The sequence below is a fragment of the Acytostelium subglobosum genome, assembly GCF_000787575.1.
Source record: "Acytostelium subglobosum LB1 DNA, scaffold: scaffold11, whole genome shotgun sequence".
Lineage (NCBI taxonomy): Eukaryota > Evosea > Eumycetozoa > Acytosteliales > Acytosteliaceae > Acytostelium > Acytostelium subglobosum.
In genome coordinates this window covers 235,665-252,409 of record NW_012236522.1, presented here as the reverse complement: position 1 = coordinate 252,409, position 16,745 = coordinate 235,665, and the positions used below count along the sequence as shown (strand labels likewise).

Sequence of the window (16,745 nt, the reverse complement as noted above, 5' to 3'; positions counted from 1 at the left end):
AAAGATAACATGACTCTCGTTCAATCAACAATCAACAGCATCATCAAAGAGATACGTGATGGCAATCACATCATCAATCAAGTGCATCCAACTGATGTCGATGTCAACAACAACAACAATAATGATGATGATGATGTCGATGTTGATGACATATCACAAATGATTGAATCAATTACTTTGTGTTCATCAGTGAATCAGTTCATCAAGGACAACATTACTCAAGCATCATCATCGGATGGTGACAAAGCCGAGCTTTCAGACAGTGAGTTGTTGTCAATGATTGCCAATCATACTCAACACATCAATGATGTACCTTATGATGAGAAATCATTGAATCTCCAAACATACACAGTCAAAATTGATGTTGCCAAGTTGGATATCATTAAGAAGCAGATTCAACATTCTTTATTGTAAAGGCACCTGTGCCACCGAAGCCCAAGATTCACGAGATTGATTGGAAGGTCATCAAAAGGAAAGATGAATATGAGTTGTTCGATGCTGAGATTGAATAGCCTCCGCTGACTCCAACTATTTCGCCAACTTGGCACTGGCCATCAGCCAGCGAGTATCGCGAGTATGATGTCTGGGCATCCCTTCCTCCGAACACATAGACATTGCCACGTGCCAAGACTACACACATCTTTGGATGATCTATTGAATGCATCTTTGATTGTTGGTCTCTCGGTGATGGATCTCACTGCGACTTGCTCGCCTTCAATGTTCAGACAAAGGCCACAAGTGTATTCATTGCGAATATCAATGCTCCCATCTCCGACATTGTCTGTTTCGATGGTGTTGACAAGTTGTATGTTTCCACAAGTTATCATGTGCTTTATTGCTATGATTTCTCCAACAACAATCAGATAAGTGAGAAATCATCCAAAAAACGATGATCACCCTGGAAAAATGGTGATTGATAGTGGAAGGCTCCTTTGTTTTAATTCCAAAGGACAATATATGTTCAATCCTGAATATAATCATTGGGGAATTCCTCCCAAACCTTATTATCACTTTAACGGATACCTATCAATAATCAAACAATGAATAAATCTCATCCCTGATTCGTACATACCATCTAACGACCATTCATTCATTCACTGTCTTCAAAGAGTGGGAAACAGAACATTGGTGGTTGGAATGATTTGTGATGCTGGGGGTTGGAGTTGGTGGGATTGTGAATGAGATAAAGTGAATGAATGAAACACCGATTTGATCTATCCTTGTTATCTCTAGAATCTGTGTACAAATACATACAACACACACAAGTTGTGATAATACGTATCACTTGCATTGTATCTCCTTGTATCATTACATCTTATCTATCTTTATCTATCTTTATCTATCTTTCAATCAATCAAGCAGTCTATTAATTAATTAATCAATCAATCACCAACCAATCAATCAATCAATCAATCAATCAATCAATCAAACATATAATATAATATACGATATATATTGTTGTTATTATTTATTAATATATAATATGGATTTACCAAGGATAGATATAATAAAGGAGTTATTGGATCAGATCAATCAGTTATATGACGATCATAGGATTGCACAGGCTGCAAAGAAGTTGCGTGATCTCGACTTGGTTGTAAAGTCAGAGCTCGATAACACCGATGACAACTCACCACAGATCAAACAATTGCTGGACGACCAGTACACCACCTGTAAACGATTCGATCGTCTACGTCAAGAGTCTGAAGAGTGTAACAACCTTCTAAGAATGCTTGAGAACACTGGTATGTTTGTTATTGTTGTCGAGATTGAGTGATTGAGCGAGGATGAACACAATCATACTTACACACACATTCTCCAACAACATGTTAGACAACTGGACAGACATAAGTAACTCTGATGGCATACAAACATTCTATAAGGATAATGGTGGTGGCATGCATAGTATAAGGATGGAGGGCATTGTGGACTCGTCACTCTTTGATATTTGTAGCACAGTGTTGGAGGTGGACTTGTATCATAGTTGGATACCACGACTGAAGGATGCAACACAGTTGGCAGACGACTCACGATTCCGCAAGGCAATCTACTGTAGGGTGTCCTGTCCGTGGCCGGTGGACGACCGCGACATTGTGGTCTACGGCTACGGCATCGACCTGCTGGAGGAGAGTAACAAGGTGGTGGTGTTTGCACGATCGTTTGAGGACGGTGACTTTGAGGGCGTGGACCTGCCCGACGTGCCCACCAAGACGGTTCGCGTCGACACCAAGATCAGTGGATTCGTCATGCAGCCCATCTCGCCAACACAGACCTTTGTGCAGGTGGTCTCGCTCACCGATCCAAAGATGGCATTCATACCATACTGGCTACTCAACTTTATCACCAACCAATTTGCTCACTACCTGTTTGTCAGTCTTCGTCGACAGACCAAGTCAGTGGCATCGAGTCCCGTCTACCAAGAACGAATCAAGACCAACCCATTATACAATGAGCTCAAAGACAAGTGGCTATCATCACAACACAAGCTGAAAGAATAGAGAGATAGAACATTGTAGTATTACCATTTAGTGACCATCATCAGTAGTGTTCATTCATTGTCATTGTCATTGTTGGCTGGGACCGGTCCAACTCAATCAATCCCAAAAGTGGCATTGATGGGTTCGCAGTTGTGGGGGACTTGTGTTTTTGATCAGATGTGTTTTGCGTGACGCGATCGATCTGATCGACAAACATTGGGCTACGCATCTGGACTTGCAGAGTGATATTCAACGAGAACAAGGTCCATCATCAGTTAGTTATAACATCTTAAATCAAAGATATATAATAATATTTCAAAAACATAGTGAAAGAGATACAGACATGACATCAAGTAGTGATTATCACTTTGCACTCAATCTACCATTACCTCCACCACCTATATTTGATGGTTTCCAATCATATCAATATCAACAACAACAATGGCCTAATAATAATAATAATAATCCACCTAATATTCCAATATGGGATACTGATTCATCACAGTTAATTCCTTTGTCGCCACATTTAACATGTGATTTGGAATCTGGTGATGAGGACTATCAAGATGCAGCAATTGTTATACAAAAGTATTGGAGAGGATGGTTGGCAAGAAGATACTATCTGGCCACCAGGCGTTCAATCATCATAATACAAAAGTACTACAAAGGATACCGAGCAAGGAAGGAGTACAAGAGATTGCTGGAGGAAACAAGGTGGATGAGGGAGATCGCTCCACCATCAACTCCAAAGTTAAATATTGTAAGTACAATCTTAGGATTGATCTATGTCCATAACTGATCAATCAATCAATCAATCAATCATAGATCACAAGGACTAGAGGTGTGGCAGGAAGAAAGAGACCTACAAGGGGTGTGAAAGTGGAGTCTAAGGAAGTCGTGAACTCGAAAACAAGTGAGGACTCGACAACAGGTGATGATACACCATCGGTACCAACAAACAAACCAAACTTGGTTTGTGGTCCTGGTGGTATGGCGATACCAAAGTTCAATCCAGCAGCCGTGTCATTAAGATCGATGCCAAAGATGCCATTGAGGGATCATCCCGTGAGTACCTCAAATCCAGAGCTGGCATATCAGTTGAAGAAAGTGCATTTGGAGGATAGACCATCCAACAATACATCATCATTGCCTTCATCACCAGTTATACCTAGACGACCTGTTGCAACAATCCAGCCTCTACCAGGTCTAGACCTCCCACTTCCACCACCTCCTCCAAATGTCCCACCTGTAACCCAACTTCCACCATTTGTAAATATTTCCTCAATACCTCCACCTCCTATGCTCAACTTTCCACTTCCTCCTCCACCCATATCATTACCACTTCCACATCCACCATCAATTGTACATTCCATTCAATCAACATCAGTATCCCAGATGAATCTTCCATTGCCACCTCCTCCTTCCCAGCTTGCAATGTCATCTCCATCATTTCCACCTCCACCATCAATGACCTCCACTTCATTATCGTTGCTCTCAAGGTCTTTTGAGTTGCCTCTGCCTCCAGTAGTTGTAGCATCTGGAGCTACATCAGGTACTCAATCATCAGGACAAGGTAGTCATGCACATGAATCATACCAACAACAGAGTACAGCCTACCGACAAGGACCAAGTGGTGGTAGTGTTGGAAATGAGTCAACAACACTAAAGGAGACTATATGGATAGAGCATCTTACCAATGATGGTAGGAGATACTATCATGAACGTATATCAAATGTAACATCATGGACCAAGCCCAACGCACCATTTCAAACACTTGAGCAGTACAAAGCCCTTAACAAACATCAACAGCAGCCTCCACAAAAACAACTACAACATCACCAACAGCAACAACCACCACAACAAGTTTGGATTGAACATATTACAGCAGAGGGCAAGAGGTATTATCATGAGAAGATATCAAACATTACATCATGGACTAGGCCAAATGCACCTTACCAAACAATCGATGAATACACACCAGTACAAGTTGGTTCGGCAACCGCTGGAAGTGGTAACAAGTCATCATCAGGTAGTCTACACAGTGGTGACACTGAGAAGAAGAGAGTTGGTGGAATACTTAGCTTCTTCCTCCGTTCACGACCATCCAAGCAAGAGTTGGAGAAACGCAACATCTTACACAAGTGAAGTATAATAATAAAAAGTTAACAGGTCTCAATAACATTGCTTGTTGCCAAGCAATGCTAGGGATCGAACCTAGGAAAACCAATAATGTTATTGCTGTAATGAGACCTTGTCTACATTCTATCTCTTTCAAACAAATAAATCATTATTGATCAATTTGTTTGATTGATTATGGGATCTCATCACTGTTTTTGGTCCAAAAAGTATCAAGATTTTGGAAAACACTTGGATTGATCATTCTTCATTGTTGGATTGAGATATAATGTAAAGATATATATATATAATTTTTATTATTATTAAAGTATATAATACACAATTGACAAAAGAATTGTCAATGGAATGAAGGTTGTTGGCGAGAGGAATGTGCCAGCATTGATATGTGGCTCAACTGGAGCATCTCTGAAGGAAACGCTGTTATCATTCACATTGGACTCTGGTATTCTTGATGTATCTGGTTCAATTCCAAGTAGATTTGTCTCAACCATTGCAATGTTTTGTCCACGCTCGATTAAGAAGTATCCATTCATACCCCAGTCCGTGCCCCAACTATTGGCCAACAACCAAAATGGTTTGGTATCGAGTGTTCCCCATCCAACCACTCTTGCTGCGTGACCTTCTTTGTACTCTCCAGTGGCAGCGTATAGGCCTGACTTGTAGGTGTATAGGTCGGAGTGTATATCCAGAGTGGCGATGATTGATCCATGATTCATGATCTCTAGTTGGGCATCCTCGATAGTTGTGAACTTCTTGCAAGACTTTCCATAATAGAATGAAAGATTATCTTGATTGTTACACTTGGTTGGACATGTTGTTGACTCTGACTCCTTATATGGATAACATTGATCTGATACAAGACCATTGCTAATAGTATACTCAATGGCCAGGTCCAAATATCCCAACTTACAACCTAGATTGCAATAAATATTGCCTGGTTTACAGTTATGAGAACAATCTACCATATACTGAGGTGACAATAATTTCTTTACAGTCTTATTTGAAGCGATACACATAGTATCCGACAATACACTTGAGGCAGTCATTGCCCAACAACTAGTGATTATTATTTTTGGAATATTAATATTTAGTAAATGATTTTTAGATTGATTGATGAATATGGTTTGACTTACCTTGAACATATTCCTTGGTTCCTGACTCCGGATATACATGATGGCCACTTTAATCTAGCATCGAATGATAGTGGTATTTGAGCCTTCTCATGGTCTGAATATTTAATAATATTTGAACTACATGATGTTGGATCACTAAGTATACTCGATGATATTGGAGATATTAAAATTAAAAATACAATTAAAAGATAATTAATATATGATTGATTTATCATTGTTTGTAGGTAGGTATATTATATATTATATATATTATAGTTAGTTATTATATATTACAAAGATGAATAAGAATATTGGATATATAGGTTACTGTGAACCTGAAAGGGAAAGTCGAGATTAATAAATAAATAATTAAATAAATGAAGATGGTAACAAAACTGTTGATAATGATGTTAAGGAGGCCTTCATGATTATAAAGAGGTCTTCCAGATTGTCTTTACAGCTTAAAGTGGATAGATGGAGGCTCAACCAACCCTAGTTTGGCAAGCTCAACCGAAACTTCACACGGGTTAACAAACATCATGATGGGGTGTGTGTGTTGGTAGATGTCCAACGAACATTGTTGTTGTCAAGTGACTTTTGCACGAAACGTGGGATATGTGTGTGAGGTTGAGTTGATTGGACACGCATCCCTTGAAGTCGACCACTCACTCAAGTGAGAGCAGTTGAGTTCACACATCGGTGTCGACCAGGCAGTCATCAAAGCCCGAAGTATATGTCGCATGATCACCTGGTGATCCATTGATTGACATTGATTGACACCAGAGCTCACCAAGACATCGGGGAGATATATATATTATATACAACTGATTTGATGATCTATCTTGTGTTATCGATTGAGTATGATTGATTGACTGATTGTTTGAGTGAGTCCAGGTAAACGGCAATGATGAAGATGGTGTAAATAGGAATACAAAGTTGGTGCATATTTATGTGAGTGAAGCTGTTGTCGCTCGTCATGCTGGCTTGGGCCTCATCCATCAAATCAACCTCAACTGCAATGTTGGATGGATTGATGGATGGGTAGAGGGGAAGATCAATCGGTCGATCTAGTGAGGCTTGATTGTTGTTACGTGGATAAATGTTGATGATACTTGATATAGAGATGTGCTATGTTTAGACTATTATCGCGATCGGTTATTAAACGTCTACGATTACTATCTATCTCTGCTCTACTCTACTCCTACTTGTTGTTGTTGTTGGTACTGCTACTGCTATGGTGTGCGTGTGTTGCTAATTATACACTGCTCTTCCTCATGTTCTTGAGTGTAAGTTGACGATCGACTGCAAGCAAGAGTGGTGAAGGATCGTTTGAAGAGCCCGGTGATGAAGATGTCGATGACACCGACTCCCTCTCATCCAAGAAGGAGTCATCCTTATTCCAAGAGAAGCCCTTGAAATGTGCATCAATGCCAGACGTCGACGACTTCCTCTTCTGCTTCTTGAATGTAATTGCTGGATTTAAGTCTGGATCATCCTTGGATGCAACGATTTCCTTGATTGATTGACGAGTGTAAGTATGAATGTTGATGGATTCCTTGATGGTTATGTGAAGTTGTCTTACAGAGATGGTTGGCTTGAATGGTGGCGTGATCATCTTGGACTCTAGTAGACGCCATGGGATAAGGTCAAAGAAGGCGTGGTTCTGGATGTCGGCGACACCACCGGTACCAAGTCTGTTCTTGGGGTCGGGTACGAGTAACTTCTCAAGTAGGTCTTGTGCCTCACTTGACAAGAACATAGGTAGACGCAGGTTACCCTGTATCATTGCCTTGTACATATCATTACGATTCGATGCCAAGAATGGAGAGCGTCCAGTGAGCATCTCAAACAAAAGTATACCAACTGACCACCAATCCTATGTTGATTGATCGATTGAATGAGTTAGTGAGTGAATGAGTGAATATGTGAGTTGGAGGCAACTTACAGCAGCCTTGCCATGTCCAGCGCCTGTGATGATCTCTGGTGCCAAGTACTCTGGTGTGCCACAGAATGTGGTGGCGAATTGGCCATCAGCGTTCTTACCGCCAACGACACTGGTGATGCCACTCTTGGACAGACCAAAGTCTGTTAACTTGATGTGTCCATCAGCACCCAGTAGAATGTTCTCTGGCTTGATGTCTCTATAGATGATATTATTTGAATGTAGGTAGTTGAGTGATGTAATCACCTCTGCAATGTAGAACTTGGCCAATTCCTCTGGGAATCTACCGGCCCTATATTGATTGAATGATTGATTGGATGTTAGTGTCTGGCCGCGCTTGGATGCCAAGTCCAACAACAACATACTTTTGCAAATGTTGGAAGAGCTCTCCTCCTGGGATGTAGTCCATGCACATGAAGAGGTACTCATCGTTCTGGAAGGCAAAGTGTAGTCGTACAATGAATGGATGGTCCATGGTACTGAGCACCATCTTCTCTGTGTTGGTGTGTGCCAGCTGCTTCTTCTTGAGAATGTCTCTCTTGTTGAGCACCTTCATGGCGTACAGTTGACCAGTGTCCTTCTTCTTGACGAGGAACACGCGACCAAAGCTGCCCACGCCCAGCACCTTCATCAGGTCAAAGTCCTCAATGGTCAGCTTCTTCTTCTTGGACTTCTTCTTGTCGCCTGACACCTCCTCCTCGCCAAACTCACACTGAAGGTCGCCGCTGTTGACAGCCGATGTGTGTGTCTTGTTGGCGGCTTGTGATGTTGGCGATGTCTTGCCCTTGTCGGCGATGGCGTTGCTTGGACTGGCACCATTGTCTATGCTGTCCACAGGTGCTTGCAGCTGTATAGTCTTTTGTTGAATGGTGACGATTGGTGCTTGATTTATCTGTTGGTGCGCACGGTCCACCGTTTGCTGTGTTTGTGCCACCAATGGCTTGTTCTTGTCCGAGAGTGGTGCAGTGGCGGGCAAGAACGCGGGCATCTTGGACAACTCGACGATGGGAGAGTAGTCATCCTTCTTCTTCTGCACGAGCTGTCGCTTGAGCTCTTCGGCACGTATCTTCCACACCTTGGCGCCCTCGATACCTGTTGACGTTTGGTGTGTTGGGGATGCACACAGTGCGCCTTGGTGGGCGTCAATGGACTGAGACCAATAGTCTCATCAAAGTCCCTGCGTTCATTAATGGCCATGTTCTGAGACTTTGGCATGTTGGACGGGTGCCAGCTGCTATGTACTGCATGCAAGTTGCTCATCTTGTTGTTGGGGAGTGAGGCCGGTGCCATCTTGGGCGAGATGTGTGGTGACGATGATGGGGACGTCGTGCTGACCGGTGCCGAGACATCGATGGTCGGCTTGACATGTGCTCCACTGACCGCCGTTGAAGCAGGGTCCACTGCCAACGTCTTGTTTCCAACGCCCAATCGTTTGAAATCGGCCACTATCTGTTTCGCCTGTTCAGCGCTATCAGCTTCAAAGTGATACTTGTGCAAGAATGTCAGAGTGAACTTCTGTGTATCACTCTCCTGATGTATACTATACACATCAGAGTTCTGAACGAACCATTGACATGTCTGTCCATTCAAATTCGATACGCCCTGTGAGCTAACTGCTATTGTCCTGTGATTGATTGATTGATGTCAGTATGTTTACTCGTCCAATCGATGAATCAAACATACCTCTGTTGTCTCTTTCCATAACTGTTGACTTTGATGACGTCGAAGGAGACGGTGTGATGATCTTTGTGATGTGAGAGATCTCTCTCCTTCTTGAGTGCACTGAACCATGGCTTATTATTACTCTTTTGTTTATAAGACATTGTTGTTGTATTGTGTTGTTGCGTTGTGGTGTGTTTGGTAATACCTCTCGAGAGGTAGTCGAGAGTTGATTCAAATGAATGATCTTTGGTTGTTTGATTATATCTGTCTATCTATCTTCTTCTTCTTGGGTTAAGTTTATATTACTATTACTATTATTCCAATTATTCCAATTATTATTATAACAATCTCATTGATGGAATGGATGGGTATGTAATACTATCTATCTATGTTTGAGGAGTGAGAGTAAAGCAAATACCCACACATACACTTCCCCCGACCACCACTCCACTCCCATCAAATCACACCAACACAGTGTAATAACAATCATACAAAACACTTCTGTTTTGCATTTACCCATCATTTGTTTACGATTTTCCAAATGGCAATGGTGTTGGCTTTTTTTTTTCACCTGGTGTTTCCCATTTGCATCAGGGCTGAACACTTTTTGCGATTATCAAACAATTTGATCTCCGATGGATGTGATCTTCGCAAAGATCTGTGCAAACATATCTGGTATCTATTCCATAATCTGAACTTCTTCTTCTTAATTAACGACAGACTTCTCAACTAACAAACCAACAAACAAACAAACAAACAAACAAACAAACAAACAAACAAACAAACAAACAAACAAACAAACAAACATTATTCATTGTTAACATAAACTTGACTTATATATAACCTCACATAGATAGACAGATATGACATCGACAACAGAACATCAACAACAACTATCACAATATGAATGTACTTATCATGATGGTGGACGATGTCAATGAATGAATGATGACGATGATAATGATGATGATTGGATAGGTGATTAACATTCTTATATGACCCATCGATGTTTACAGACCTTGATCATACAGCTGATATAATGTTTGTATGTTGTTCATGTCAAGTTACTACTATCTGATCATACATTAACATATCATCAATACAATCAACCAATCAATACAATCAATCGATCAATGATATAGCATACATGTATGTATGAATGAATGATGAGATCTACACATTGATTGATCACTAACATGTCATGTCTTTGACAACAACAACAACCTGTTACAGGGGGCTCAACACTGAATCAATCATATGAACAGATGGCATTGGCAATGATGAACTATATGGTAGAGTTGGATAGCGTACATTTAGATCAACATAGTGAAGATGAGATCAAGGAGCACACATTCAATGTCGAAGGACATGACATGGATAGTCTATTGTTTGCCTACCTCGATGAGATACTCTTTATCTTTAGCACAGAGTTCATCGTCTTCAAAGAGATATCAATCGTATCATTCGACAGAGAGTCATTCAAGATTGAGGCCAAAGGGTATGTATAGTAGATGGCGACCATTGATCACTTACTCATTCATTCGATCATTCCATCAACATTACATAGACGAGGAGTAGAATTGGACAAGGAGAAACATACAACTGGTACAGAGATCAAGGCCATCACATACTCTTGTATGAAGATTGAGGAGAAGCCAGAGAGAACAGATGTCTTTGTCATCGTGGACATATAATAATATTAGTTCATAAATGGATATCGTGCGATTACATTTATTCTTGATCTTCGTCGTCGTCATCGTCGGCGATGGGTACTTGGTCATTATCATCATCATCCTCGTCATCATCCAGAATCTCATCTTCGTCATCAACTTGATCATCATCATCATCATCAGAATGATTGGCGCCATTCATTGTTGTGGTGACTGGCTGTTCATCTTGCTTCTGCTCTTGATCCTTGTCCAGATTGATAATGGCCACTCCATTCTTAACGTTGGACACCTTGTGCCAGCGACCGAATCTATGTTCCTGTCCGATTCCAGCATAGAGCGTTGTTCCCTCCTTTGTAAACACCATGTCGTTGATGAATCCATTCTAAGTGAGTGGAGGTGGATATTGTTAATGAATGTACATTGTTGAGCATGATGGAGATGAAAGCCAACTTACAACATCGATGGTATTGATCTGCTTGAGCTTCTCGCCAAACACTCCCCACAGCCTGATGTGGCCATCGCAGGAGCCTGAAGCTACGACGTCGGCAAACTTGACACAGGCTACAGAGGTGATCCAGGGAAGACCAGAGTGAGGATGTGCGTTGTTTTGGATATGGATTGGGTTCTTCTTGTTGACGTTCCACAGCTGCACTGAGCCATCCTGTGAGGCCGACACGAACTTGTCGTCGGCAAGCAACGCCACCTTGTCGATCGATTGAGAGTGTCCTCTAAAGATCAACTGCGACTCCTCGGGGATCTTCCAGATGCGACATGTGCGGTCGTTGCCTGATGTAATGCATCGCTCTCTGGTGAGCGCGTCAATCGATGTGATAGGGCTCTGATGGCCAAAACGTGTGTCGACAAAGGCCATCTGGTGCAGGTCCCAGATCTTGACCGTGCGGTCGTACGAACCACTGTACAGGGTATAGGTGCCCTTTCTAAAGGCCAGCGCGCTGACAATGTCCTTGTGTCCGCGGAATGTCTCGACGATCTTGAAGTCATTCTCTGTGTCCCACACCTTGATGACCTTCTCCTCGCCACCAGTCACCAAGTATTTTCCATCATGGGACAATGCCATCGCCAATATACGGCCAACGAACGAGTCCTTCTTCTTTGGTGCAACGCTATCTCCATCCTTTTCCTTCTCCTTCTGCTTCAGTTTCAACAGTCTCTGTTTCTCCAAGTTGCCTCTAGAGTTTATCGTTCCCTTTATCTTGTGAACCTTCTCTTTCGTACTCAGGTCCCCTGTTTGATTGAGTGATTGAACGAGTGAGTGAGTGAGTTTGTACTTTGAGTTTGTGTTGACAAACTAAGGGTTACCCTTAGACATGTTACAAATTTCAAAGGGTACCCCCTTTGAGATGAATGGATGACTTACACTTAATGATGGCATCCTTTGAAGATGTATATAAATAACGTTCATCGTCACTTAAGACGATGCAGGTAACTGGCTGGTCGTGTCCTCTTAGCAGGGTGATGTTCTTGTCGGTGATGTTGAGTGTGGATATTGGTGTCTTGAGTTGTCGTTGGTAACGGCTAGATGATCGATCCTGTTGTTATTATTATTGTTACATTGTACTTGGTGTCAGTATACATAATCAATCAATCATTCAATCATGGGAGAGATACAAACAATGTCTTGTTGCAGGGCGTCTGACATATTCATCTCGCCTCTGGCTGCCGCGATCTTCTTGAGGTATTCCTTGGCCAAACGAACTCTCTTCTCATCGGCAGTCTCCTCCTCCTCGTCCACAGGCATTTCAATACGCTTCCTCTTGTATCTATTTTGGTTGTTGTCCTCGTCTTCTTCGTCATCGTCTCCATCCTGGTCGTCGTCGTCTTGATTATCTTCTTGGTCATTGTCTTGTGATTGATACATTGAGGTCTCCTCATCGCTTGATGATCCATCATCTCCATTCATCATTAGGTGATCATCATTGTTGTCCATATCGTCATTGTTGTCATCTCCACTCTCGTTGTCATTGTCATTATCATTATCATTGTCGTCATCCTTGTAATAGTCATCCTCCTCTTCATCTCTATTCTTTCTTTTAAAGTCTTGTCTGCCTCCTCTGTTGCCACCTCTTGCACCACCTGCACCAGCTCCACCTCTGGCACCACCTCTGCCGCCACCACGAGGGACAAATCCACCTCGACCACCACGTGATGGTGCGCCTCCACGACCACCTCTTCCACGCATGGCGCCATTGGCTGATCCGCCTCTTCCTCTACCACCGCCACGTGATGACGATGAAGAGTCTGAACGATGTTGATATGATTTGACAGCGCCTCCTCCAGAGCCATTCTTTCCTCTATTTCCTGTGCCAGGTGCACTACCTGGTTTGACAAAGAAGCTATCCATTCTTGTCTTCTTCTTCTTTAATCTCTTTTAATATAATATATGTATGTTATTGAAAGAAATAGAATGAATGATCATTCAGTTCAAAGTCGTTGTTGTGTTTTGTTATTCACACAAGACGAGTGATTAGTAAAACAAAATTAAAAAAAATCATTGTTTTGTGAATGCAGACGACTCGACTCGTCTTTCAAAACAATGAGAGTGATGTGGTGAAATTTTTTTGAAACACTATTATTATGTACAACTATCAAGTGATAACTTGTCAATGAGTTTTATAATATATTTATATATATAGACTCCTCGTCCTCTATATCTCTTTTCGATAACAAAGTATGGATGTGGAATATGACGTAGTCTTAGAGATTGAATCACTAGGTTTCAAATTTGTATTTTGAACTATGTATATATTGAAAGATGTGTAGCTTGATGGAATCATTCCATATATCCTCGAGACCCAATAACAAAATGTTGTCGAATTGTTAATTAAATGATCATTGTGGTGATGGCTGTGAAAAGGTTTGAAAAAAAAATAAATGAACCACGATAAAATTCTTCAGAGAGTTTCAGTCATGGCTTCAGATGCATGTTTGGAGCGCGAACTTGCACTTCTCTTGATTCTTCCATTCATTCATTCATAATTTATTAATATATTATTATTATTAATATATATATATTAAATCAACTTCAACACACACATAAACCTTCTTTATATTTATAAATAATGGATTCAGTAAAGAAGAGAGAGTATGCAGAGGATGAAGTTGACTACTACAGCAACATCCCAGCTGGCAACTATGACATGTCAATGAACAGTAGTGACACATATCACAAGAGAATCAAAGTGGACAACTCTACATCATCAGACTAGTATGTAGTGTAGTTAGTAGTACTATGAATGCATGTCTTGACGTATATACTCACTCACTCATTCATTCATTCAATCATTCATTCATGTAGCGGTGAACAAATATCAGGACCAAGTGCCGTTGTACATTGTAGAGGATTACCATTGACTGCCACTGAAGTGGATTTGAGATCACTTCTTTCGTCCTATGGACGTGTTGAGAACGGTAAGCATTTAATGAACAGCACTTGTTGTTGATCACACAACCATATCAACAAATCCTACCCTCCCTCCTTGGGTATACCCAACCTTACAATGATCACTCATCCTAATCACACACTACTACTTTCCTTTCCTTTCCTTCAATCCAATACCTCCCTCGATCAATCAACCAATCTGATCACATGCATGTTGCCCTTCACTCCCTCGCTCGATCGCTTGCTCGCACTCTCTCCATCGCTTCGCTTCCCTTCGCTTCATGCCACATCCCACCAACTCGTCGTCATCGTCGTATCCCATCAATCAATCAATCGATCAATCAATGCATCAAAGTTTGCATATTGCGTAAAGGACAAGCATTGATTGAGATGGATTCGATACAATCCTCAACAGCCATCATCGACTCCACGACGCCCATCAGCTTATACGGACAAAAAGTTTGATATCACCAATAGCATCAAGCAACAAGCATTAGCCCGCCGGCCACAACATCAACGCTCAAGCGTGCGCGTGACTACTAACTCAAACTCCGTCAATCAATCAAACAAATAATTAGATACAATTCTCTTACTCTAAGAGCCAACATTTGAATCAACCATCAAAGAAGAGCAATGCCCCTATGGGCGCGGCACCACAACAGAGTGCAGGCAACATCTTGCTCTGCTCCATCATGACGCCACTCTACCCAATCACAACCAATGTGCTCCACACCATCATGTCACCATATGGTCGCGTCCTCAAGATAGTCATCTTCCAAAAGAAAGGCATCCAAGCATTTGTTGAGTAAGTCTCGCTCGTATGCAGAGGCCAACTGGGGTCACATGCTTACCATCACCTCCCTCACCAACCAGGTTCGAATTGTCATACTCGGCATGGGCTGCCAAGGAGGCACTCAATGGACAGGACATCTACACAGGCAGCTGCACTTTACAGATCGACTTTGCTCGTGTGAGCACCTTGAACGTTAGACAGAACGATGATAAGACGTTTGATTACACATTGGATCCATACCAGACTGGAATGATCCCACCACAAGCATCACCATACGGTGCATTCCCTCAGGCTGCTGCCGCCTCTTCGTACGGCAAGCCAATGGCCTCGCCCTACGGCAATGTGATGGCGCCACCCGCTGCCTATCCCACCCAGCCACAGGTGCACCCCGGCTTCATGGGCTACCCAATGGAGCAGGCAGGCATGCCATCCAGCGTCATCATGGTGCACAAGCTGCCCGAGAACGTCACATCTGATCACCTGTTCAACCTGTTCTGTCTGTACGGCACAGTGGTCAAGGTCAAGATGCTCCACGCCACCAAGGCTGGTGCCATGATACAGATGGCCGACTCTGTAATGGCCGACTCTGCCATCCACTGTTTAAATCAAGTGTTGGTCTTTGGCCAGAAGTTACAAGTGTTCCACTCAAGGCATCAATCAATCGCAGACTCTGACAAGACAAAAGGTAAGATTGGCTAGATACTTCTTGTTCATGGCATCGCACTAATGTCCCTCCCTCCTTCCCTCCTTCACTTCCAATGTCAAGACTACACCGACTCACCTTACAATCGATTCAAGGCAGGTGGCAACACATACAAGAATATATACAAACCATCGGCAACTCTCCACTTTTTAAATGTACCCAACACATTCTCAGAGCAAGATTTGATCAATGTAAGTCTACTAGTACCATCGATAGAGTGTGAGACTACTCAATGATGATGTTCTAACCAACTGCCTCCATGCCCTCTGCCACAGCACTTTGTAAATCTTGGAGCTAGCGCACCAACTCAACTCAAGTTCTTCCCACCCCAACCGTATGTATCCCAGGCATGCGACATGACATCAAGCCTTCTCAACACTCTACTTACACTCCTCTTCGTCCTCACTCATATAGTGCCAGTTTGAAACAAATGGGATTGATTGAATTTAGCGATGTCAAGACTGCAACAGAGGCATTAGCAGTATGTTAGGATGAACCGCTCGGCCATGTACAACTCACTCACATCATCACCATCCTCCATCATCAATTATAGATTGCCAACAATTCAAAGATAGAAGGAAATAACTCATTGAAGCTCTCCTTCACAATCAACTCAATCCACAAGGATTCCGAAAAGAAGGCTCCAGGTTCGTAATAGGCCTTTACCCGCATCCCATCCATCTCCACCCACCTACCGACCTACCCTACCTACCTGCTCTACCTTCCAATGGTTGTTATGTAACATAATACGCCACACTACACCACCTCCATCTCCATCTCTCCACCTCCGCCTCCATCTCCGCCTCATTGCTGGAGACCCCCTTGGTCATCACTAGCATTCAATCCATGC

General features: G+C 42.3%; 7 protein-coding genes across 7 annotated transcripts; 4 read left to right on the top strand and 3 right to left on the bottom strand.

Moving 5' to 3' along the window:
* Nucleotides 1-1,483: 1,483 nt before the first annotated feature.
* On the top strand, nt 1,484-2,498 carry SAMD00019534_059680 (hypothetical protein; the record flags this gene model as incomplete). The annotated part of the gene is made up of 2 exons (XM_012898566.1): nt 1,484-1,745; nt 1,834-2,498. The coding sequence occupies 2 exons, from the start codon at nt 1,484-1,486 to the stop codon at nt 2,496-2,498; spliced, it is 927 nt and encodes a 308-aa protein (XP_012754020.1).
* Nucleotides 2,499-3,195: 697 nt separating this feature from the next.
* SAMD00019534_059670 (hypothetical protein) lies at nt 3,196-4,622 on the top strand (the record flags this gene model as incomplete). Its single annotated transcript, XM_012898565.1, has 2 exons — nt 3,196-3,237; nt 3,303-4,622. The coding sequence occupies 2 exons, from the start codon at nt 3,196-3,198 to the stop codon at nt 4,620-4,622; spliced, it is 1,362 nt and encodes a 453-aa protein (XP_012754019.1).
* A 296-nt stretch (nt 4,623-4,918) lies between these two features.
* On the bottom strand, nt 4,919-5,961 carry SAMD00019534_059660 (hypothetical protein; the record flags this gene model as incomplete). Its single annotated transcript, XM_012898564.1, has 2 exons — nt 4,919-5,669; nt 5,747-5,961. Coding segments are annotated over 2 exons (966 nt in total), but the record flags the coding sequence as incomplete, so codon positions are not given.
* Nucleotides 5,962-6,986: 1,025 nt separating this feature from the next.
* On the bottom strand, nt 6,987-9,559 carry SAMD00019534_059650 (hypothetical protein; the record flags this gene model as incomplete). Its single annotated transcript, XM_012898563.1, has 5 exons — nt 6,987-7,601; nt 7,671-7,959; nt 8,033-8,346; nt 9,081-9,291; nt 9,351-9,559. Coding segments are annotated over 5 exons (1,638 nt in total), but the record flags the coding sequence as incomplete, so codon positions are not given.
* A 633-nt stretch (nt 9,560-10,192) lies between these two features.
* SAMD00019534_059640 (hypothetical protein) lies at nt 10,193-11,020 on the top strand (the record flags this gene model as incomplete). Its single annotated transcript, XM_012898562.1, has 4 exons — nt 10,193-10,238; nt 10,346-10,378; nt 10,563-10,827; nt 10,897-11,020. Coding segments are annotated over 4 exons (468 nt in total), but the record flags the coding sequence as incomplete, so codon positions are not given.
* A 61-nt stretch (nt 11,021-11,081) lies between these two features.
* Nucleotides 11,082-13,388, bottom strand: SAMD00019534_059630 (hypothetical protein; the record flags this gene model as incomplete). The annotated part of the gene is made up of 4 exons (XM_012898561.1): nt 11,082-11,381; nt 11,454-12,128; nt 12,379-12,549; nt 12,633-13,388. Coding segments are annotated over 4 exons (1,902 nt in total), but the record flags the coding sequence as incomplete, so codon positions are not given.
* Nucleotides 13,389-14,313: 925 nt separating this feature from the next.
* Nucleotides 14,314-16,125, top strand: SAMD00019534_059620 (hypothetical protein; the record flags this gene model as incomplete). The annotated part of the gene is made up of 5 exons (XM_012898560.1): nt 14,314-14,428; nt 14,755-14,858; nt 14,978-15,204; nt 15,273-15,877; nt 15,959-16,125. Coding segments are annotated over 5 exons (1,218 nt in total), but the record flags the coding sequence as incomplete, so codon positions are not given.
* Between the last annotated feature and the right edge of the window lie 620 nt (nt 16,126-16,745).